Raw genomic sequence first — 25,464 nt, forward strand, 5'->3', positions numbered from 1 at the left:
TGACCTTCTGCATTATCGTACCGTAAGCCCCTAGCTTTGTCTACGATAGCCGCTAAACATGGCATCAACTTTTTTTGTAATGAATTAGGTTTTGTAGACTACTCACGACGAGAAAAACTTTCCGCGAAGACTACTACGGTTCTTCGGACTGTGCGTGATGAATTCGGTAACATACGATCATCTCTCCGCTCATTACTCGAGAGAGCAAAGCTTGGAAGAAGCCGACCCCTTTTCAGTAAATCATCGCTGACTTCTTTAACAGAGGAGTGTGCACCAGTGTACGGAATACCTAGACTATGGTTAACTCCACTCAGACGCCAATCTTTACTCGTAGAAACATTAAATTCCTGACAAATATGTTCGAATGCCCACCTGTTGTACGGATTATTTGATGCATTCCATGCTCGATCCTGCGGTAATGGAGCATTAATTTCTTTAAGTATACGTCTAATCTGATAATACACGTGAAATGATAAAACAGACTTATTTAGTTCAAATCCTGGGGCATAAAGAGATACACCACATCCCGTTGTGGCACACCATATGGCAAAGTTTAACTGGTTCTGCCAAATTTGCATCGGATTGTGGAACCAATCGTGCACCATTTTATCGCTAGTTGCCGTGACCCTGTATTTTTCAAAGATATCAGAGAATTTAACAAAAAAATTAGCCCCAGAGGCACTTACTAAAATCAACTGATTAGTAATATAAGTTGATTTCATATTTAAGTTATGATATAGTATCCTTGTATATTTAATATGTATGTTACACTCCCAGGAATAACAAATGGTCAGTCTATTGAACTGCTTCATACTATCGATAACTCGGATGGACAACTAGAAGTCGCTATCTGTGATGTAACATATTACCCGCGGTGGACCAATATAAATGCTGTGAAAAGAAATAATAAGATGTTTATAATAGGTGAAAACAATGTTATTGACAAATACATTATTAAACCTGATGGGTATTACAGTGTATGCTCACTCAATGATGAAATTTTAAGCCTAATGGAATTAGTCTCACACAAAATGAGTCGAATGGGATGCTGATTTTAAACGCTGAAGAAAAGGAAATATTTCTTGAAAAGAACTAAGCAATTACACATGGATTTAGAGGAGAAATAACATTAGTCGAGACAACGTTTGGGGGATATGAATTACCCTATTTAGTTCCCTATAAAGAGTTGTGCATCCATCTTGATCAAATAAGCACGACGGATAATATTCAACTAGAAAGTCCTTCAACTCAGAGCTGTTCTAGTCAAAGATGAAAAATACAATAGCGGTAGAACGGAATCTTTCTCATCATTGCAATATAAAAAATTAAAGCGTGGTATTATTTCAGACCTCAAAATTTCTGTATTAGATGTAAAACATCAACCTGTACATATAGGATACTTGAGTGTAACACTCCATATTATAAATAATGGTTGATTCATTAGGCCCTGGAACGCTCAGACTATGTAATACAATTGCGCTTTCCGATCTCGGAGACACAGGATGATTCGGTAAACCCGGTACCGATAGTAAGTTATACGTTTTACACTTACAAGATAATGTATACAAGCAGAAAGAAGTTACATTCACAGGTAATCTAGGAGATTTAAGCAATGTCGACGTTAGTAGACTCAATAAAAACACTTCGTATAATCTTACTCTCAACGATGATAATAAATGGACTATGGTCGAAGCAAACATCGAGTGGCTATTGAATATCGTCATTACCCCCTCCGTATGTGATGACAGGTAAGGCACATAATTTAACTAAGATAATAAATAGTGGTATCGTACTCGCGGCTTATATCCCATCTAAACGAAAAAGTTTGTTAGTCACCCCCCTGCCAGAAAACCCAGGTCATATGTTATATAGTCGTCCGGCATAAAAAAATGTTAGTTTAAATTTGGTTACTGAATTCAATGATATTAAACAGAACTTGAGTGCAATAACTAATCTTTCTACGCTTATTATTGAAGTCTTGTTCGGAGATGCACCAGAAGATGCCTTCGAAATATTACCAGGTCTATCGATTAAATGGCTAAAGAAACACCAACGTCAACGTTGCAGTATTATTCATATTGGAGCATCAGCCGTTGCAACCCTTGAGATGGTCCAAATTATTAAAAGTGACAGCATTGCTCTTACTAAGATATTCATGCCGTATAATATACATTTGATAAGGTTGATGTATACTCTCAAAACATTTAAGCAAGACCAATTAAAGACTATTATATGATATGATAATAATATGGATTTATATCCAGCGCTCGATGAAGTTGATGAATTTCGATTACACCAAATAAGCGACATAAAACATCAAATAGAGAAGGAGAGGGAGTTGAGACTTGGATTGTATAAAAAGTATCGCAGAGCCGTGAATGTTCTCGACGGAGTTGTCACCGTGCTTCTAACAGCTGGCATGGGACTCGGTGTAGCCGATGTTCGTTTACTATCAACTATAATCGCCGCACCTATCATACTTGGTATGCAAATAGCCGCCGGAGTCTCAGGACTGGCAGGAATAGCGATAAAATTCATTTCTCGTTATTTGCAAAGGAAAGCATCAAAACATGATAATATTCGGATACTCGCCAAAGTTGAAAAGCTTTGAGGATCATATTTCAACAGCAATGGCTGATTGTAAGATATCCGAGGAGTAGTTTTGTTTAGTGTTGTCAGAACTCACCAAATACAACGCAATGAAGCAGGAGATTCAATCAAAGACCAGTGGTATTAGTAGCGAAAACGAGGAAAAAAAGTTCATAGAACAGGAGAGACAACAATTATTCCGTGCCAAAACCAACATTTAGAAGAATGCTTACATAAGTATATAATAATGGAATTTATGCTCAGGGACAAAATTATCAAATGGAGAGAATTACCACAGGGTATATATTATATCAGTGATATCAAACCAACCAAATACGGTCATCAATTGTTTCTTTCCAATTACCAAGAAGAGTATAGTCTGGTCTCCTAGTAAAATGAACGAAGAACTTGGTAAAAATGTTGAATATCACTTCGTTAAAAATAATGGTATACGTATGAATAAAAATAATAGAGAATATTTTCATTACAATTTAGTTTAATCTCATGACGATCATTAAATCGTTTCATCATTTACACATAAAAAATCCCCCCTGTAGTGGTGGTATAGGTATATTAATCTGGCGCCAGTGGAAGTGGTCCAGAATCACCATTACCTATACAACTACACAGAACATGGAGTTCTCATGGCCATTTACATTATCCCCCCAGTTAGAAAAAACAGGGGTATTTCACGATACCATGGCGTCCGTCATCTGTCGTCAGTACATCAACAATTTTTTCAAACGTCTTCTTTTTCTGAACCACAAATAAGAAATTAACAAAATTTGACTGCAAGCATCCCTTGGCGGTGGAGATTCAAAATTGTACAAATGGCGGGGCTGACTCCCAAAGGGGCTGAGGGGCAGGGCTAAATAGGGGTAATTTGGCTATATTGCTTGAAACGACTTCTTTTCTTGAACTAAGAGATTGCTTACAACTAAACATGGTTGATATCTTTCTCCACTGGTGAGGATTCAAAATTGTACAAATGGAGTGGCTGATCCCCTGAGGGGCGGGGCCAAATAGGGGTAATTTGCCTATATTGCTTTAAACGACTTCTTCTCTGGAACTGGAGTTAGAACCTTGGCCATAACATGCAAACAGATATTATCCCCACCCTATAATAAACCGATATATTGTATACATTTGTTTGTTATGAAGAGAATAATACAACTATGCCAATAGGATTTGCCCTGGGGTCCAGCCTTGCCTCTGAAACTTAGATCCTGGATCATAACATGGAAAGGGTTCAAATCTTTATGCTACATTTGTATCTAGAGAAGTACATGTTCATGCTGTCAGATTTGCCATCCACTCCTTTCTAATGCTGACAGTCAAAATTATGAAATATTTGCAGTATTATGTACATGTACAATGCAAATGTATATTTTGTCATGATTGCGTAAATATCCAGGCGAGCAAAACAGGCCCTATGGGCCTCATCTTAAACTATTGGTGAATCTCTCATTTATTTTGTTGATGTTGGCTTTTTATTGACATAATTCCTATTAATTAGGCATATTATTATGTTTGTGCGCTTGGTTCACCTCTGTGTCCAGTAAAGTGTTACACTTATGCACTGTTTACATTTCTTTTGCAGATTGTATTCTATACATTGTTCTTTATGTCAAAGACCCAAGTCGGGGAAAGACCCACATCACCTTTTCCCCTACTGCAAGCCTGCGTGTTCATTTGAACATCACCGCTCTGTTTGCGCTCTCATGTCAATGACAGACTAATTCTTACAGAAAGGCTCTTCTTTGTCGCCAGAAACAACTTGCTGATAGGAAGAAGATGCCTGGTACTTCGCCGCCACCAACTTCTCCCTCTCCACCGTATCTGGTTCCTCCGCCTTCGGATCCACCTCTCCTCCCCAATCTGTGCCATCAGCGCCGCTTAATTTTTTTAAATCCTACTGCCATTTGTACCTTTTGGGAGCAACTCCTTCAACATCGTCCAGATGACCCGCTCTTGGACCGTCGCCAGTGCTGTGTACTCTACGTCTGATGTCATACAGTGAAGAATATGAGTATAACTTGTTGATGCTGAGGCACGGGCTCTAGTCTGGTTCAACTGTCTCTTCGTTCTAGTACTGTCTGTTTGTAAAAGGTAGGGAAGCTAAAGCACTATGTAGCTTCAGGTAAGTATAAAAACATTGCATTTAATCAGAAATGCTCGTTTTTGTTCTTTTTATTTTGTTTTGTTTTCATGATTTTACATGATGAAAACAAGTTGTTTTCCATTTCCTGAGCAGAACTAAATGAGTAGGTGTTATACTGCTTTGAGATATCTTTATTCGACAACACAAATGATGGAAATCTGGAACAAAACAGGACACATAACTTAATGCAACACGTGATTGTATAATGTATTATAAAATGTACATAATCCTCTAAGAACTCCAAAACCGTTTAATATTTCTTGTTGAAACTTTCTGTATAGATCAGTCGAGTTGGGAACTGGTGCCTTTGGTGATTTCGGATTTTTAGTCCTTTTTTTTTGGTTTTGTTTTCGTGATTTTACATGGTGATTTCCGTTTTATTTTGTTTTTTATTCATGATTTTACATGATGAAAAAAAGTTGTTTTCCGTTTCCTGAGCAGAACTCCCAAACCATTACCGGTAACAGTTTTGGTTTTGGTAAATATTTTTTGTTGAAAATTTCTGTGTAGATCAGTCGAGTTGGGAACTAGTGCCTTTGATGATTTGGGATTTTTATTCTCTTTATTTTGTTTTCATGATTTTACATGATAAAATACTATGTATCCCTCCTTGGATCCTTGGAGGGCCGGAGAATAAATCCCTTATATTCCGCTTGGAAGCAAAAACAAGCACACTTTCTTAGGGTCAATAATGTTCACCTTAGCTCAATCGAACAACTGTTTTCTATGAATTTTCAATTTGTTTTAATTCTTTTACAATGGCAGATTGAAACATGTCGGTTAGATTATATTCCTTGTAGCAGGATCAGGAGGGGTACATGGGGTTTATGCGTAGGCGAGTGGTATAAAACCTAACAAGGCAGGAAACAGAGTATTTTATCAGGTTTCCTATCTAGAGCCTCCTAACAAGAGACATATAAAACTCATGTAGCCTGAGTGATACTGCTACAACAAACTTACTTATCCCTACAAGTCGTTCAATTCCATACAGAACCAAAAACAGTGTAGAATTAATTTGTTTTATTTGCCAATCCTCCAGTTTCCTCCATGGGTGAAACACAATGTATTTGCCATATATAGCACCACAATACAGAAACGGTATATACATAATATAATCACATTGCACAAGTATTGCATGTTTACCTGTCGCTTTGCAGTCAGGCTGGAGAAATCAACTTCTAATCATGCTGGTAGCAAAATTAATTCTTTCACACTCAAAACATTTCATAAGGTCCATCCACTCTCTTCGTTGTATCAACAGCTTCCGTATCACACTGGCTGGCAAGCATCAAAGTGCAGTAACTGCAGAATTGCTCAAATAGGCTAATGATTCTTTGCACAGGAAAACAGATGGTGTTGAAAAATCTTTACCATTCTGTGTTTTACAAATTATTGTAATTAAACAATGAAATAAGCAGTACATACCTGTACAAATGAATAATGTAGATATGCACTGAATCAGCCAGCATGCATTAACCGAAATATTTCAGATATCCAATACACGTCCAACACTGTTCAAGACGCGTTTAGCAGTAATCGGTCAGAAATACTGTTCTGTTTTATGTGAAATAATAGAAACCACATTTGAACACTGAAATGTTACACCTTGATCTCTAGAGCTTTTAAAAGGGGGTGTAAGCAAGGCACATGAAGAATCAATGGAGGCCCTCATCAGTTAAGTAGATGACGTGAAACACCAAGCATCCATCCCAAGGGGAAACTGATGATCATGTACATTCAATGTGAATCTCACCCGTGAGGATCCGGGGTAGACTAGGTCTTCAGCAACCCATGTTAGTCGTAAGAGACGACTTATGGGATCGGGATCGGGTGGTCAGGCTTGCTGACTTGGTTGATACGATGTCATCGTATCCCAATTTTGTAGATTGATGCTCATGATGTCAATCACTGGATTGTCTGGACCAGACGCAATTATTTACAGGCCACCGCCAAATAGCTGGAATATTGCCAAGTGCAACAAACAAAACATCAATGTGAATCTTGTGATTTTCAGAGAAAAAGTATTGATTACTGATAAAACGATCTAGTGCTGCCTATTGTGTCCTTCCTTATCACTCATTCAGAGACACATAAACCTGAGAACACCTTCTCCATGGCTATATGATTCCTAACCATGGAACGAATGGCTAAAGTATACAGTCAACTCGCTTTATTGGCCATAACACTAGTATAAATAATGCTCTCATAAAATCCTTCTGATTTGTTCTCAACTGACTTTGCATTTATTTTCATTTATTTTTGCACCCTTAATTAAGTCTCCAATAAGGACAGTTTGTGTTCTGGAATACCGGTATGACATTAAATTCCAAGTTGACTCGAATTCATAGATGTTCTGACCCTTGAAGATCCGGGGCAGAATAGGTCTCGGCAACCCATGCTTGTCGTAAGAGGCGACTAACGGGAACGGGTGGTCAGGCTCGCTGACTTGGTTGATGCATGTCATCGGTCCCAATTGCGTGGATCGATGTTAATGATCTCAAACACTGGACTGTCTGGTCCAGACTCGATTATTTCTGGACCGCCGACATATAGCTGTGGCATATAGCTGGAATATTGCTGAGTGTGGCGTTAAACAACAACAAAAATATAAAAAAAAAAATTGTGGTGTCTCTGAAACAGATCACAGAAGTAGTTTTGACCCCCAACCTGGCTACTTCTGCACATATCAATGTGATATTTAATGGACATGCAGTGAGGTATAAAGAAGCTTCTGTTCTTTCACACAAAATTTCCACTAAATTTGATAATACAATCTTAATCAGCAAGCAGTGCCCTAGTTCGTGCTTTACTTGAAGCCAGATACAGGACAAGCTTAGAACAAGTGACGTGCTAGAAGTCATGAGGCTGTAGTCATGCCCAATATTTCCCCATCTGCCTGGCTGATGAACAAGAGGGAGGCCTGTTCAAATTTTTAAGATGCAAGACCATCCATAAATATGATAAATAAATGTTAATGGGTTGTTGATCAGAACAGCTCACTGAGCAGTGTACCTTGTCCATAAATAACTACATCAAGACATTTAGAGTTAAAATCAACACAGCAAACATATAGGAATAAACATGATTCCAGTGTATAAAATACACAACACTTTCATAATCACATTCATTCTGTGCCTTGATTTAACATTAATTAAGTGGTGATGTGACTGACTGAAATACACCATTCCAAAAACATCTACTCCCTAGTCAATTGTAAAACCCTTCTTTGACAGCACAATGAATCACTGTTCAGTCTAATCGAGTCACAATATGTACCAGAAAAAGGTGGGATGTTAACAACAGACATTTCACAGCTCAAGCGACATACAGACATGGATCTTCATTAAAAAATGTTGTAACTGTCCAAATGCACCAAATGTGCCCCGTGTCCAGCCAGCTCCTGCACCTGACACAGGGTAAGATGGGTCACCATGTCATCATGTAGCCTACTAATAACAGCGTTCATGAGAGCTATACTACACAATGTTTCAGCAGTGACAAAAACAATAAATGGATTGTAAATCTGTAAATGAAGCCTTGCATGATTGGTCAGTAGGCAACTGTGGACTTGAGTATATACTATTACTGGAACTTATTAAGACCACTTCATATATTCTCAGCATGTCCAACACACTGACTCCAATATTTATTGCTATGTATGTGTGAATCTCAGGAATATCCCAGTCCTATGACGGTATGTACAAAACCCACTGTGTCTTATATCTAAAGGTGGAAGATCAGTTTACCATTTCCTTTTGTCTATTGATGTTTGTTTGGAGTGAAATATTTCAAGGACTAACAATTGCCCACTGTTGGCTATGTGCTATGTTTGACAGGATTGTAGACTTCTCCTGTGTGATTAGACCAACATCTCAGTAAACACATTATCCAGTTAGTGTTTTGCAAATTAAGATCAAATAATACATTTCATGGTCATTTTCTGCCTTATACAGACTGACATCTTCTGACCACCCTCGTACCCCTTCTACAGAATGACATCTTCTGACCACCCTCATACACCTTGTACAGACTGACATCTTCTGGCCAACCTCATACCCCTTGTACAGAATGACATCTTCTGACCACCCTCATACCCCTTGTACACACTGACATCTTCTGACCACCCTCATACCCCTTGTACAGAATGACATCTTCTGGCCACCCTCATACACCTTCTACATACTGACATCTTCTGACCACCCTCATACCCCTTGTACAGAATGACATCTTCTGACCACCCTCATACACCTTGTACAGACTGACATCTTCTGACCACCCTCATACCCCTTGTACAGAATGACATCTTCTGACCACCCTCATACCCCTTGTACACACTGACATCTTCTGACCACCCTCATACCCCTTGTACAGAATGACATCTTCTGACCACCCTCATACACCTTCTACAGACTGACATCTTCTGACCACCCTCATACCCCTTGTACAGAATGACATCTTCTGGCCACCCTCATACCCCTTCTACAGACTGACATCTTCTGACCACCCTCATACCCCTTGTACAGAATGACATCTTCTGACCACCCTCATACACCTTGTACAGAATGACATCTTCTGACCACCCTCATACACCTTGTACAGACTGACATCTTCTGACCACCCTCATACCCCTTCTACAGAATGACATCTTCTGACCACCCTCATACACCTTGTACAGACTGACATCTTCTGACCACCCTCATACCCCTTCTACAGAATGACATCTTCTGACCACCCTCATACACCTTGTACAGACTGACATCTTCTGACCACCCTCATACCCCTTCTACAGAATGACATCATCTGGCCACCCTCATACACCTTGTACAGAATGACATCATCTGGCCACCCTCATACACCTTGTACAGAATGACATCTTCTGGCCACCCTCATACACCTTGTACAGAATGACATCTTCTGACCACCCTCATACCCCTTGTACAGAATGACATCTTCTGACCACCCTCATACACCTTCTACAGACTGACATCTTCTGACCACCCTCATACCCCTTGTACAGAATGACATCTTCTGGCCACCCTCATACCCCTTCTACAGACTGACATCTTCTGACCACCCTCATACCCCTTGTACAGAATGACATCTTCTGACCACCCTCATACACCTTGTACAGACTGACATCTTCTGACCACCCTCATACCCCTTCTACAGAATGACATCTTCTGGCCACCCTCGTACACCTTCTACAGAATGACATCTTCTGACCACCCTCATACCCCTTGTACAGACTGACATCTTCTGACCACCCTCATACACCTTGTACAGACTGACATCTTCTGACCACCCTCATACCCCTTGTACAGAATGACATCTTCTGGCCACCCTCATACACCTTGTACAGAATGACATCTTCTGACCACCCTCATACCCCTTCTACAGAATGACATCTTCTGACCACCCTCATACCCCTTCTACAGAATGACATCATCTGGCCACCCTCATACACCTTGTACAGACTGACATCTTCTGGCCACCCTCACACACTGTTCAGACTACCATGAACATATCCTTCCTTAGTTGCAAAACATATTCAACTTTATCATGTTTATTGACCATACTACGATCCTCCAACTTTCTCCAAAAATCTTGACCACCCTCATACACTGTTCAGACTACCATGAACATATCCTTCCTTAGTTGCAAAACATATTCAACTTTATCATGTTTATTGACCATATTACGATCCTCAATCTTTCTCCAAAAATCTTAGAAAATGGGTCTACCTTTATGAAACTTTTCACCAGAGTGCTAAGGTTGATCCCCAAACCGATCTTCATGTATGGTAATTTATTGGTCAACATTCGTTGTAAGACGTTAAGTATTAGGTTATATTACATAAAGTAATACCTGCATTCAATCATTAATTTGGCTGCAACTTTGAAAGAACGGAGTAGAAATCAGAAATAACTGTAGTATGAGTACTGAAGTGACCCAATAAGTACACAGGGCATAAAACTTGGCATGGAAACAATGAATAATGAAGACCCTGGTGCTATATATATCCGTCTCATAATTACCAAGATCTTGCCATATTTGTGAAGTAATGCCACTGTTTGTAATATGAATGAGGGACAGGGTGCTTGTTACATTATATCCGGTCAACAGATGTACATAGAAGAGTTGAAACAATGATCTAACTCGGAACAACCATACACATTTAAGAAAAGAAGCTCTGAAGACAGATGAGCGTGTTGATTATCTGTCTTCCCGATGATGTGATGTTAATGTACAAAGATGCTGGTGTTGACCTTCAGGTCCACCTTACTGGGATCAATCTCCCAGTCCAGGGAGTCGAAGTAGAGGTGGTACACCATGTCCGGGACTGGTCGATTCCGCGACAGTCGTTGAAGCATCTGTAATTGACAACATCATATTCAATACCAATTTGTACTTCAAATGAATCCCATAACATTGAATTATTTCACATCATGTAGAAAGAAAGTAAATGATTCTTTTTTACAGCTGAGAGTTAATCTTTCATCCAAATAGATTATACTGTTAATACTCAGCAGCTTTTGTAATCACACAATCCAAAACCTTTTCCCTTGCAAATGTTTTTTTCTTTGAAGACCTGTCCATCAGTATAAGGTGTTTTAAGATTCCTATTGCTTGATGCAGATATACCATGTGTACAGTAATCAAACGATAGCTACCTCATAATCCTGTATTATTGCTGATTTTTATTGTGTGATGACAGCCGAATTACAGCATTATGGCAATGACGTACTAGAGTTAGGGTATTCCCAGGAGTTATACATTTACAAGCTGGGCAAGTTAGTTCATCGGGGTAAATGACCACCTGTTCATTCAGTGAAATCACACCAATATACCGGTAGTTTAAAAGAAAATGAAAAACATACCATTCCAACATGCTCAAAAAGAATATTTTTGAATTATTGCTTCATCTTGTTGATTTGTATACATGTGATCATGATGTGCAATGGTTGTTTTCATGGTTTCAGGATGCTCCTTTCATCATACAATGTATCTATTCCACATTCATGACATGACCAGACAACTCCTAGTACCCATATCTACACAGAGCAGTTGTACAATCTCTGCCTCATGGTTGGGTGCACAGGGACCTGAGACATTCTAGAATCCTAAAACTTTAGCAAGTGAATTATAAGTGTAGTGTAGGTCAGTGTTGGGTCCACTAAACATTTTCTGAATGTTCAAACCCCTGGTCATTTTGACATTTTAAAAGTCCTATACATCAGGGTTTTAACAGAAACAAATTATTTCCTTCCATGTGCATACAAACTGAATGTACAAAAATAATATGAACAGCAAGCATGGCAAGTTCAGATGGTCCATCTGATTTTCTTCAATCACTCAGTTTAATTTCAAACTATTACAAACATTGTTTGAAGGGTCCCAAGCATGCACAAGTAGAATATGTTCTGAGTATGAGCACATGAAGATAGTAATGCTCTGACAGTAGATTACCTGGTATGACTGCCAGGCCATGTTAGCTTGTACTAAAAAGAGGCCTATGAAAAGGCTGAAGCTAAAGATGGCAAGAAATTGGAAAAGTCCATCATTAAACCTGGAAATGAAAATGGAAAATGAGTGTTAAAAATCATTAAATAGTTAACATAGCAGCGGGTCTAAGAAGTAAATTAAACATATTTAGTTTTATTGTCTCCCACTAGTAATATAGACTCTCTTATACAATACAAAAATGTTCTATATAAATTGCATGTCTACATCACTTTCAGTGATTCAAGAAGGCAGCTGTAGTTTTAACTCCATGGCGCTATGACTTTCATATTATAAATATATGATTAACATAGCTATTTGTGTTCATTTGTATTTTGGCCGACGACCTTTATGGAAAAGCTGGACTAAATCTGAGACATAAGATTATAAAGGTGTGGCTGTACCAGGTGCAAAGCTAAAGTAAAGACAATACAAGTAAATCATCCAATGCAAGAAATCAGCTAGCTAGCCTTGGCCTGTGGATTAGGTTTCTTCAGAGGATTATTGTGTGTTATGCATTATAAATGACCTGTTTTTTGCTGAGCTTACAACATGGAAAGATCTTATTAGACTAAGGCTTCAGACAAGTCACAAGCAAGTTACTTGTCAAACACCATGTGCAAATTTAGCAGTTGTTAAGCTGAAGCAATGAATCTACATATTGTTTGTACTTGCTTATTGATATCGATGAGAGATCAACAAGGACAATCGGAGCACCTTTAGAATACAGTACCACAACTTCTCGTGAGGACAATCTCTGCCATAGATCACATGTCTCAAAGACCATGAAGACAAGCAACCAGTTTTTGTGATAATTTCGTCAGACGCGAACTCGAGACCTTCTGATTGTTAGCCCGACAGATAACTGACTGTGTACGTCCACACTGTGAAACTTATTGCAAATTTACCTAGCCATGCCTAACGAAGAGGGTTGAATAGGTGATAGACACTTACGAAGGTTACGGGTAGGCATGGTGTTGAGTGATCCCGATGGCCCACTTTAAATTCCAACGTCTACAAGTTACTGAGGTGAGGAATTAGCAGATATAGCGCAAACTAAAAATGGCTCTAGACATTGAACTCGAGGGTACGCATGAATGACATGGTATCTAATATTTCATCGGGTGATTTTTTTTACAGAAAAGTGTGGTTGGGAACAGTGTAAGGCTAATGTGGATCTTCATAAGGAACGAGGGAGGCATAAGCATGGCTTATGACGCCACAAGGATGAGTCAATGTGGCGGTGAATCAATGAAAGTGTCAAAGTGACTTGTGTGAATGTTCGAGGACAGTTTGCAATTGCCAAAATATCTGACACTAAACCATTTCGCCCTGCTTTCACCTGTTTTTGTGTGAAGAATATTAGGAGCAGCTATAGAATCTATAATGGTGACTGAACGGATACCTATCCCTAATGATAGTAAAGCTAGGGTTGATGGATCATAAAGGGGATCCAAGAGCTAAGGATAGAGTTCGGGGTAGCTTACCCTAACACAGGCGACAAAATAATATACCTAACAAACTGCATTCCTGTGCATAATGATGAAAATTAATTAATCGAAAAATTAATCTATGTATTATAGTTCCCATTTATAATCATTTCAGTGACCTCAATTAAGAAAATGACAACAACAAAAATACATTGCAATAAAAATGCTTTTATAAGCCGGCTCTTGATATGAAATGTGCCTCCGCAGGCAATATTTAGCAAACAAATATTCAAAACTCTCAACATCGCTGGGCTTATTCAATGACACTACGTGTAGAAATGATAGATCACTGAGAGGAGCTGATGCACACTTTATGACCCGACATCACAAGGGATTCTTTTGCTGGTGAGACTGCCTACCAATTGCGTCACAGTTTGAAAAGTTTGTGGTAGTGTATGCTAACAGTAGTTGTGACTGGATACAAATTACTTCATAGGGTATTGTGCCGTGTTCGAAGTTTGTGGTACTGTATTCTAAAGGTAGGCCAGACAATCAATATGGGCTTAAATGTGAATCAATGCCAAATTAAGTGTATCAGGTATTGTACTATGCAAACTTAGGACATCACATGATGTATTTTGTCAGGAATCACAAAATGGGCTTGATCCTGTTCACAGCTCCATTGTTGTCAATGCCTAGTTATTTCAGAAAGTTGCTTTGCTTTCGACGTAAGCATGATCATGTTGATGATGGTTGATTGAGGTGGAATTATGGGTTTTGGTTTGTTCGCCCATTTCTTTCACTTTCCCGCCTTGACCTGTCACTTGTCAGAATTGGTGGGTGAGTTGATCATGTGCCTTGATCACACCCAAAAATGCCCAAATCAATCACAGCGCTAAAACTATTGCCTATGTTAAATTATAGCAGTTAAGATGGAACAGATTGACATTAATATACCCATAATAATATATGATCCATAATTATCCGTCAGGATACTATCATCTTAGACTATCAGCATTGTACATCTATACGCATGCGCGGCGTGAGTCCCAGTAAGCCGTCAGCCTGTACAGACATCTCTTAGTATATTAGTAAACAGTGATTAACCAAACCCAGTGTTCGTTATGCAGTTCTCAGCTGATACGACAACCTGAGAATATTACAGTCTTAGTGCTGAGGTTGCTTTGTGCAAGCAGTCCAAATGATTTTTTATCTTACCACAGGACGTGTCAGTTTGTTTGTTATCATTAGTTATGTTGTTAGTGAGGAAACACCGATCCTTCCAATCTTGTTCATTATTTATTTTTCATGAATGAAAACTAAAGAAAGGGAACGAGATTTAGAAGAGTGTATGGTTCATCAATGATTAAAAAACTCAACAACTGACTGTGTTCACATCCCTAGCAGCTAGATAAAACGATGACAAAAATAATCAATCTTACGGTGGAATACGGATGATTCCAAACTTGTGTCCTTCACCAACTGAAGTGTGCAATACCCAGTCTTTCACATCGTCAACATCTGGGTCATCGCCAGAAGGCATCATGGTTATGTCTACTGTAAAACCGAAGATCAGAGATGATCCGTGTAGCCTCAATGAATATTATCATGCCAATGCATTTGAAATTAAGGGTCTTTCTTGCCTGATAAGGGAAAAACCCTGCAGAAATGCAGAAAATGTCTTCGCTCGCTAACCGGAAGTTACATTTTTAGTGTTGGAGGTAAGAATGCTTGTACCGATTAAAAACAGCGATCGAAAGATGAAATCGGATCCGGTATTTATTTCAATAATGTAAAAAAGGGATAGTTTTAACTTACGAATGAGATAGTTCAAATCAAAGCAGCTGGGGTTATTGTTGATCGATTTGGAAAAGGCTTGTCATAAACATAGATTAACAACCAAATGTGGACGATGTAGTTTATTTGGTATATAATTGTTTTAATTTCATTTTAGGTTTTTACATATATTTATTACATATAACTAGTTGTCAGTTTCTGTCAGTTATAACAAAGCGTATCTGACCTATTTTACCTACTAACAGCCCCATGGCCAGAAGCTTCATTTGCTGATTGGCCAAGCTAACACCCTTGTTAAATTGTATGCTTTGATTTCACTGCATACTCTCTCAGCACATGAACTGACAGAACTGCTCAGACCAGCAAAGCATAAAGACTGATCTTTAATCAGGTGAGTTAAATGGTTACAATCTCTATCTTGTGTTGTATTGAAATAATACAGTATGTTTAAAGTGTTATATTAAGTAAACTAGATGGATGTAATCTAATATAAATGTTGATTACGTCTAATTATTTAAATCTGCATAAGATAAGCTAAACAACCATACATTATCACTAAAATATTCCATCACTTCAATTAAATATGTGTGAAAGTGTGTTACTTCAAGAGTGTTTTAAAAAGCTTTGTAATTTACAAATTCAGAGGCGATACATGCAAATCATTGTAAATAAACTGTGTGTCTTATCCTGTTCAATATATTTGTTAAATAGTGTTTAGTTTATGTATTATTTATTCAGATCATCTATGGTGCTGCCACACGTGGCTGTTGGGATACACAACCTTGTATCATCCACAGGGTATGCATTGTATTATCTATATTTGTTAAATAGTGTTTAGTTTATGTATTATTTATTCAGATCATCTATGGTGTTGCCATATGTGGCTGTTGGGATACACACCCTTGTATCATCCACAGGGTATGCATTGTATTATTTATATTTGTCTAACACTTAAGATGTAATCTAATTGTGAAGACCACATTTAATGTAAGATCATAATATCATTAATTTCTGTCTTAAAGTATTGTATATGTTTATACAGAATGTGTACGGTTATTGTGTGTATATTATAGTCAAATGAAAGTCAAGGAGTTATCTCCCTTGTATGTAGGTATTGTGTTGCATGTATATTACTGCATATGTTCTATTATAATCGTTTAGAGTACAGTTGATCTAGTGGTCTAATGGATGACTGATATGTGTAATACTTACTTGTAATAAGCCTATGCTATGTATCTAGCATTAATGATAATGTTTTCCTTATTATTTATTATGTAATTATGTGTTTCAGGGTGTCTGATATCTTAGATCCTTGATCTTTGGCATCTGCAATAAAGACCTCATCCCTGAAGTATGTGTTTGTTGATTCGTAAGAAGACATGCACTAAACAGCTACACAAATAAAATTGACAAACTTAACAACCACACTGAAGAAAGCACCAAAATAATTTAATTTGGAAATCTTACTTAAATATATAGCTAAGCCTTATCTAAAATTACTTAATATATAACTATACGGTGGCCCATAAGGGACATGGAGTCTGTTTTTCCATATATTGATATTTCACTTACTTTTGTCGTTACCTTTTGCAAATTAACACGATTTGTCTTACAAATATGTGATAAATCATGTGTAAAGAAGATTTTGAATCGCAGGAAAGTGAAACGAAAATGTCAAAAAACAAAAACGAAAATGTCAAAAACTAAAATGAAAATACAGAAAACTATTTCCACCGTGGTGAAAACTAATTACACCGCGATGGAAATATTATCACCGCGGTGGAAATAGTTTTCTGTGGTTTCATTTTAGTTTTTCACATTTACGTTTTGATTTTTGACATTTCCAATTTAGTTTTTGACATTTCCAATTTAGTTTTTGACATTTTATAATGTGGTGAGCTATGTTGGTGATTACGGGAAGTTGGTCGCTTCCTAAGTGTCATCATTGATCGTCCATTGGCAATGTAAGGCTATCCGTAAAGATCCTGGTTAGAATAGGTCTTCAGCAACAAAGGTTTGTAGTAAAAAGCAACTATGCTAGCCGTAAGAGGCGGCTAACATGATCAGGTGGTCAGGCCTGCGGACTTGGTTGATCGCTTGGATTTCCCTGTAGTTGTTTCTATTTCGGTGAGACTTCCGCCAAATACACACACACACACACACACACACACACACACACACACACATATATATATAGTCAAATTAAAAACTTCACATTTTTAAAAGTAATCCCATATATGATATACAACGGACAAATGTATCAGAGAAGGTAGGTTTTAATCATTAATGTCCAAAGAAGGATTTAAATTAACGGTGGTAACCATAATTTGTTCCAAGCACCTACGGTATTCAATAATAACATCAACAGTTTAAATCATAAGTCCCAAGCACGAGAATCTGATGGCACACAAGTTCAGTAGCGTGTATGGCTACCATGTGCGTTGACAACTGTCACACAACGCCCCCGCATGGACCTTGTCATGCTTGTGAACACATGATTGGGAAGACGACGCCATTGTTGCTGCAAAATGGTGCCAAGATCTTGCAAATTCTGTGGTTGGTTCTGGAGAGTGCGCAGACTTCTGCCAAGAGCACCCCAGACGTGTTCGATGGGATTGAGGTCGGGGAACCTTGACGGCCAGTCCATGAAGCTGACTCCCGCATTCTGAAGAAAATTCCATGTCAAAATTGCTGTGTGGGGTCTGGCATTGTCATGTTGGAAGATCAAAGCGGGTCCATGTGCTGCCATAAAAGGTAGAAGTTCTGGTACCAGTACCTGGTCGCGGTAAGCAGCAGCGTTGAGGTTGCCACGGATGACAAGAAGCCTGGAACGTGCATTGCCACAGAAAGCACCCCACACCATGACACTTCCGCCTCGAAACTGTCAACTTCCTGTACACAACACTGGGCGAAACGTTCATGACGCCGCCTCCACACCCTCGCCCTACCATCAGCAAATCGAAGATTAAATCGGGATTCATCACTGAAGACGACATTATTCCAATTCCCCTGAGTCCATCGTAAGTGTTGCTGTGCCCACAATTGACGTTGACGTCTGTGTAATTGAGTCAGAATCGGCCCGCAGTATGGCCGTCGTGCTTGAAGGTGAGCAGTTCTCAGAGGGTTTCGAACAGTTTGCGCACTCAGTCTACCCCTAAACAGTTCATTTCTGGTTGATGTAGCCGTCAAAAATCGGTTACGGAGGTGACGTAAGACAATCTGACGATCCTCTGCATGTGACGTCACACGTGGTCGACCTGGCCGAGGGCGATCATCGGTGGTACCCGTTTGCTTTAAACGCGTCTGTAAATCATAAACAGTCCGTCGACTACAACCCATCGTCCTTACGACTTCAGCTACGGACGTTCCCGTCTGCATCATGCCGATGGCACGTTCACGTTGCACATTTGAAAGGCGTGGCATGACAAATGGCCGTAAAGACTTTTGTTTTCTTGTGTTTTTCTTTTTTTTGTTAATGACTGCTAACAAGTATGGCTGAAAACACGTGCGGTATTATGGCCACGTGACCAGTTGCACGTGAAAAAACACTTTTGCCACTATAGTGCTGTGCACAAGATTTTGATAGATTCACCTGCACAAAAACGGGTGTTATCTGAAGACAATACGTGGCCATTACTGTTTAAATACACAATAAGGGCCCACAATGATAACTGGTCAAAAGGTTAAAATTTTAGGAGTGTGAAGTTTTTAATTTGGTTCAGTATATATTTAGGGGTAGAGATGGACATGGGTGATCTATCTTCCTCGCTTGTTACCAAGCAGAAGTCTTTTTCTGTCTCTTCTGTATTTGGTGTACCCAGTACAAATGATTTTGGCGTTTTCCCTGAGTTTTTATACCCCCGTTTACGAAGTAAATCGGGGGTATATAGCGTTCCGTCCGTCCTTCCGTCCGAGCTTTTGTACGGCCCATATCTTTTTAACCATGCAGCCTAGCTTCACCAAACTTGCTACACATATTTACCACAATGAGTACTTGTGCCTTTTGCTAGTTTGAAGATTCTGAATTTTTTAATAATTGCCGTTTCCATGGACACATTAGGAAACTTAAACTTTTAGGGTGGGTGTTTTGTACGGCCCATCTTTTTAACTATGCATCCTAGTTTCATCAAGCTTGCTACACATATTTACCACAATGAGTACAAGTGCCTTTTGCTAGTTTGAAGATTCTGATTTTTTTTATTTTTGCCGTTTCCATGGAATCATGGTGAAACATAAATTTTGGGTAGAGTATTTTTGTACGATCCATGTTTACAGTATTATGTATCCTAGCTTCAGCAAACTTGCTACATTAACCACTATGATTGTTTTTTTACATCTTTTATAAGATTCTGACAGTTTCCTCTTTTGCTGTTTTCATGGAAACATGATGGAAGTTAGAAATTTTGATGACTGGTTTTGTATAGCTAATATATTTTCTAAAATTGTTTCCACACATGTACATCATCATAAGTATCTGTGCTTTGTGTTAGTTTGAATTTATGAATTCTTTACCATATTTGTTAAGGCCTTGATGGAAATTATTAATTTATCGATTTTCCTATATGATATTGTTCCATTTTTTATGTGTTTTTATATCAACAATTTTTGGTCCTTTTAATAATTCTTCTTGTGTAACCCCTCAATCAAATTTTTATTCAAAGGTGTTCATGGTGATCTACTTCCTCGTAGTGAACACTGGTAACATGGGAGATTTGATGGTGTGTGGGTGTGTGGGTGTGTGGGTGTGTGGAGTGGAGGGGTGTGGGGGTGGGGGGTGGGGGGTGGTGGTGGGTGGGGACCTCACCGGAACTCAATCTTAGTTTTTAAAACATTGAAGTTAAAATCAGTTAGAAATATGTAATATTTCATTAATTAACAAACTATTTACTATTTGTTGTTGACCAGCGGGGATAACGGGGGTATGTGAGCTTCGCTCACTTCTTTCTTGTTTTTTCCTGTATTAGAATGACATGAGCGCTCGGTGAGGTTTAGGGTACACCCTAGTTTGGAACGGTTTCGTTGTTCCTTTGTATTTCAGTATTTAGGAAGCCAGATTTAGGATGCATGCGGCTTGGGCTTCCCAAGAAGTATAGCTGCATATACAATGTGACGCCACACGAACATCCAAGCAGGTAACCACCCAAACTCCGCCCAACGCTAAGGGAACAAAATACGCCTAAACCGTATCAATAATAAAACAAGTGCCTTTTAGATGCATACAACTTTCAGTTGCACTTATATCGAACTTATGAGATATTTCTAATGAGCTCTAAGTGTAGCCACCAGATGTCTCATAAAACAGACACGTGAACTTGTTACCCAGTTTCCCGCAGCCTGATTGTGTTTTGGATCTCTCCTCACCCAAAGAATGAGATATGATCAGAGACCATAAAATATTCTCAACAACCAAAGTTCCTGTGACACCAATAATTTAGTATATTTTTTAAACAAGTAAAGTTTGGTTTTCCATATTGTAGTACATGTAAGGAATCAAGTCACAAAAACGCATCGGCTACAGAAAAGCATGCATTCCATGCAAAAGTTGACTTTTATGCAAGCCCCATGCATTTCACTACCCAAGAATGGGTATAAAAACATGTGCGTTAACTGGATTCCATATGCATTGTTTGCATCGTCCTGACAACAACCACTCAGAAAAACAACAAAATTACGCAATTATTCAACATTACGAAATGCCACGCCTGTCCGAAAATGAGCGTCTGCGAGCCATTGGTATGCTTGAAGCAGGATCGAGTCAACGTGATGTTGCAAGACAATTTAACGTCACTAGAAACACCATTTAGTGTTTATGGCAACGTTGGCAACAGACGAATGCAGTCAGAGACCATCCTCAGAGTGGCAAGCCACGCGTAACTAATAATCGACAAGACAACTGGATTCGAACAACACACCTACGAAATCGATTCCATCCAGCAACAGTGACAGCAAGAAGCATCCCTTGCCTTCGACGAATTTCTTCACAAACCGTACGTCGTCGCCTCAGATGTGCAGGGATTGTCGCCAGAAGACCCGCCAGACGTCCCATTTTGACAGGAAACCACCGTCAAGCACGTCTAGAGTGGTGCAGACAGCGTCTCTGCTGGACGGCCATGCAGTGGGGACAAGTTCTTTTCACTGACGAGTCTCGTTTTCACCTCAGCCACAGTGATGGACGGATTCGAGTGTACCGACGTCGAGGTGAACGTTACGTCAATCATTGTGTCATAGAAGAAGATCGGTTCGGTGGCGGCAGCGTTATGGTATGGGGTGGGATTACAGCAAGACAGAGGACCCGTTTGATAGTGGTAGAGGGAAATCTCAATGGACAGCGCTACCGCGACGAGATCATCGGCCCTGTTGTTCTACCGTTTTTGCGTCGCCATGGCCCAGGCATTCCCCTTAGCATGACAACGCCCGGCCTCGTATTGCTGGACGTGTTCAGGATTCTCTTCCACAAAACAACGCGAATGTCATCCCCTGGCCGGCTCGCTCCCCTGATCTCTCACCAATCGAGCGCATGTGGGATGAGATGGATCGGCGCCTTCGACGTCAACCACATGTTCCACAGCCACTCCGGGAACTTCGAAACATGCTCCAGCAAATATGGACAGATATCCCACAGGACTTTGTGCGACGCCTGGTCCATTCCATGAGACGAAGATGTGTTGCTTGCATCGCAACCAGAGGTGGACACACACGCTATTAATTTGTAAATTGACATTTTGGCATGCTCATGTTTTTTTTCTATGAAATCACGCATTTTCTGAATTCAGTATGGCAAATTAAACCATTTTTAAACCAAACTATATGATACGGAAGCGTAGTAGGGCCATAGTGAATTTTTTTTGGATAATTATCTCCTACATAGTACTTAGTATCTTCTACGTAGGACTTAGTATCTCCTACGTACTACTTAGTATCTCCTACGTAGAACTTAGTATCTCCTACGTAGGACTTAGTATCTCCTACCTAGGACTAAGTATCTCCTACCTAGGACTTAGTATCTCCTACGTAGGACTAAGTATCTCCTACCTAAGACTTAGTATCTCCTAAGTAGGACTTACTATCTCCTACGTAGGGCTTACTATCTCCTACGTATGAGATAGTAAGTTCTATGCAGGAGATAGTTATTCTACTCCATAGTGTCCCCCCGTAGGAGATACTAAGTCCTACGTAGGAGATAGTAATTCTAGGTCATACTGGGGGCACGGGTGGCCCAGTCGTATTAAGCTGACATGCCGTGATATAACTGGAATACTGTTAAAAGCGGCGTTAAACCCAACTCACTCACTCACTCTAGGCCATACTAAGTCCTACGTAGGAGATACTAAGTCCTACGTGGGAGATAGTAAGTCCTCCGTAGGAGATAGTAAGTCCTAGCGTAGGAGATACTAAGTGCTACTTAGGAGATACTTAGACACACAAAAAATTCACCGTGGCCCCACTACGCTTCCGTAGTATGAATCTACGTACAGCATGACATGTTCATTTTACTATCCTGCCTGGTAGATTGCACGCAGCAGCGGTGGAGAGAAGGGCTGTCACATTTCAGCTTCGGCGCCAAGACCTGATAACATTGCTCAGTGTCACGCTTGCCTTTTTTAGACAAGGAGGTGATTATGAGCCCGAGTATTAGATATATATTGGCTTTGTAACCTTAATGTTGTTTGTTCATGACTTCATAATTATGGACTTTACAGCATGTACTCAATGAAGAATCTCTCAGTGACGCTTCGGTTCAATTAAACGAAGCGGTTAATGTAATATTGTTAGATTAAATAATTTTCTTACAAAAACACTCAGTGTAGTATGCTTATGAGAAACAGAGATACATATATGAAGAAAAATAAAAGCGACAAAACACTTTCCATAAATTTATTTACAAGAAATCTCTAACCAAAGCAGAGTCGATTGTACGATTCCGACTATGTCATGAGCATGTGTATGAATCATTATCAAAAAGCGATGATACCAGGTGTTCGCGAAAAGGTGAGCATATCCTGCCCCATCGGTGGTACCCGTCACAAACACATGCAAAAGCAAGCAAACACGGGAACATATGGTAGCCTATATAAAATAGGGACTTGCATCGGACATCATTTTGGGCAGTAATGCGTCAACTTTGGAAATGCCCTCCACATATCTACCAGAACACGTTTTGGAAGCTTTACTGGGACCTTGAAATGTAGACACCAAAAGCTGGAGCTGCTGGGATATTGCTCAACACAAAGGGAAAGTTGAAGGCATCCCTTTTGTCATACAGTCTTGTGTAGAGGTTTTTATCACTGAATCTTTATGCATGAATGAAACACCTTACCGCCTTTTCATTCTCTACAACCTTCACCTCTGCCCCCAAGGCAGTTAATCCCAAACGCGATATTATTTCAAACCACCAGAAATTAGATAAAACACGCTATAGTAGAACAAATTGTCAGAAATCCATGTCAGACTTCGTCGGAAGCGTGATGGTAAGCTAGTACACAACAGGGTACACATTAACAGATGAAACACAGATATCTCCCGTCGGGACCAGACTGATGACAATACACCTGTTCCTGATGAAGAAAGTATGGAACCAGCATTACTGGACGCAGATGAAGTAGAGGACTCGATGTATAGTGATAACTCTACTGAGATATCTGTGCCCAGTGACAATCCTCCAAATGACAAAAGTGACAAATCTGACAACGCTCCTAACACTGAAGATTTGAAGTTGAGAACATTCTCAAAAAGAAATACAAGAACAATGAGTAGTTGCATCGTGTAAATTGGTTAGGATACGAATCTAGGGACAATTCCTGGGTTCCATTTTCAGACCTGTCAGAGAGTTGTCAGCAATATGTTGATGACAATCATAACAAAATTCCTAAGGATAAAAAAATGCATGGAGGCAGTGACATTCTGTGACACTTTCCCTAAATACATTGTGCCTATTCTGACCTACTGTGACTATATTCTCTGTGTATTAGGATACGGATACTATGGCAAATTTTGATTCATGCACGTTTGGATATTGTTCTATTGTCATTATTTTTTTTAAAAAAGAAGAAGAAAATGTTTGCATGATGTTTAATATTAGATATCTACAATATTCATTGTCTAGTTTGTTTTAGACCCAAGTTCTTGGCCTTATTAGTGATGTGTTCATGTAGTAGTATTCATCACAAGTTTAATTTGGATTAGGAGACGTCCTGATCCTGTTATTACCAGCAACATATTTCACTAATGGTTGCCAAGTGTAATGAAGCCAATATAATTTGTCAAGAAATGAGGACTGGAGACTGGATTCACCCCTTAACCATAATAACAATGTTTGTTTATTACACGGTACAGGGATATCCAGTAACACTTAACCTCAACATTTTATTTAATGTAATTTCTTATTCTTCAGATATAGTCATATTTTATTTTTGTCATAGTTTTTGTGCATTGTTGTTAGAACTTCAATGAATTTATCATTACGTCAGTATGAACATTGCTATCTTAAACTTTTACTGTATGCACTTATTTCGCAGGGTTAACTACAAGTTTGTATCCATGTATACTGAGTGTTAGCAACTTGTTTGATGAAGGTTTCTTCACTGAACTATCTCTTATCTCAAATCTTGTCGTAGTGTCCCTCCCTCACATTCATGCTACTGAAGTTTAATACTGGCCATGTCAGATTCCAGTCGGCTGTTAACGGAGACTGGCGCGGCTGCAGCCAATCTCTTTTCTAAATTCCCTCTTTACAGTATTAACAGTTATTTTTACACATTTGTATTCACTGAAGGAATCTGTGTTAATGTTTCGTGTTCATATTATACCATTTTGCCTTGCCATCATTTTAAGTCCTATTCGAATGGTACTCATGTTTTAACCGGGGGGTGATGTAGCGTAGCAAAGCTATGTACACATTGTTGTAAATTTCACATAGGGAGAAACATATTATATATATTTTCTGGTGGTTTGAAATGAAAAGACGTTCGGGATTATCTGCCCTACGGC

The 25,464-nt window shown here is 39.2% G+C and overlaps 1 protein-coding gene across 1 annotated transcript; it reads right to left on the bottom strand.

Annotated features, from left to right (window-relative positions):
* Positions 1–5,755: 5,755 nt before the first annotated feature.
* On the bottom strand, positions 5,756–15,400 carry LOC139478292 (uncharacterized). The gene is made up of 3 exons (XM_071260707.1): positions 15,123–15,400; positions 12,218–12,317; positions 5,756–11,121 (listed from the first exon to the last, which is right to left on the bottom strand). Exons 1-3 carry the CDS (start codon positions 15,224–15,226, stop codon positions 10,990–10,992), a joined length of 336 nt encoding a protein of 111 aa, XP_071116808.1. The 5' UTR covers positions 15,227–15,400; the 3' UTR covers positions 5,756–10,989.
* Positions 15,401–25,464: the final 10,064 nt, after the last annotated feature.

Source organism: Haliotis cracherodii, unplaced genomic scaffold (genome assembly GCF_022045235.1).
Source record: "Haliotis cracherodii isolate W230 unplaced genomic scaffold, xgHalCrac1.p SCAF_1, whole genome shotgun sequence".
Taxonomy (NCBI): domain Eukaryota; kingdom Metazoa; phylum Mollusca; class Gastropoda; order Lepetellida; family Haliotidae; genus Haliotis; species Haliotis cracherodii.

What these genes read in the sequence shown, in the direction of transcription:
- LOC139478292 (XM_071260707.1), bottom strand. Translation starts at nt 15,226, where the DNA reads ATGATGCCTTCTGGCGATGACCCAGATGTTGACGATGTGAAAGACTGG. An exon ending in GGAATCATCCGTATTCCACC is followed by an intron (nt 12,318 to 15,122) that starts GTAAGATTGATT and finishes TTTCATTTCCAG; the next exon opens with GTTTAATGATGGACTTTTCC. An exon ending in TGGCCTGGCAGTCATACCAG is followed by an intron (nt 11,122 to 12,217) that starts GTAATCTACTGT and finishes TGTCAATTACAG; the next exon opens with ATGCTTCAACGACTGTCGCG.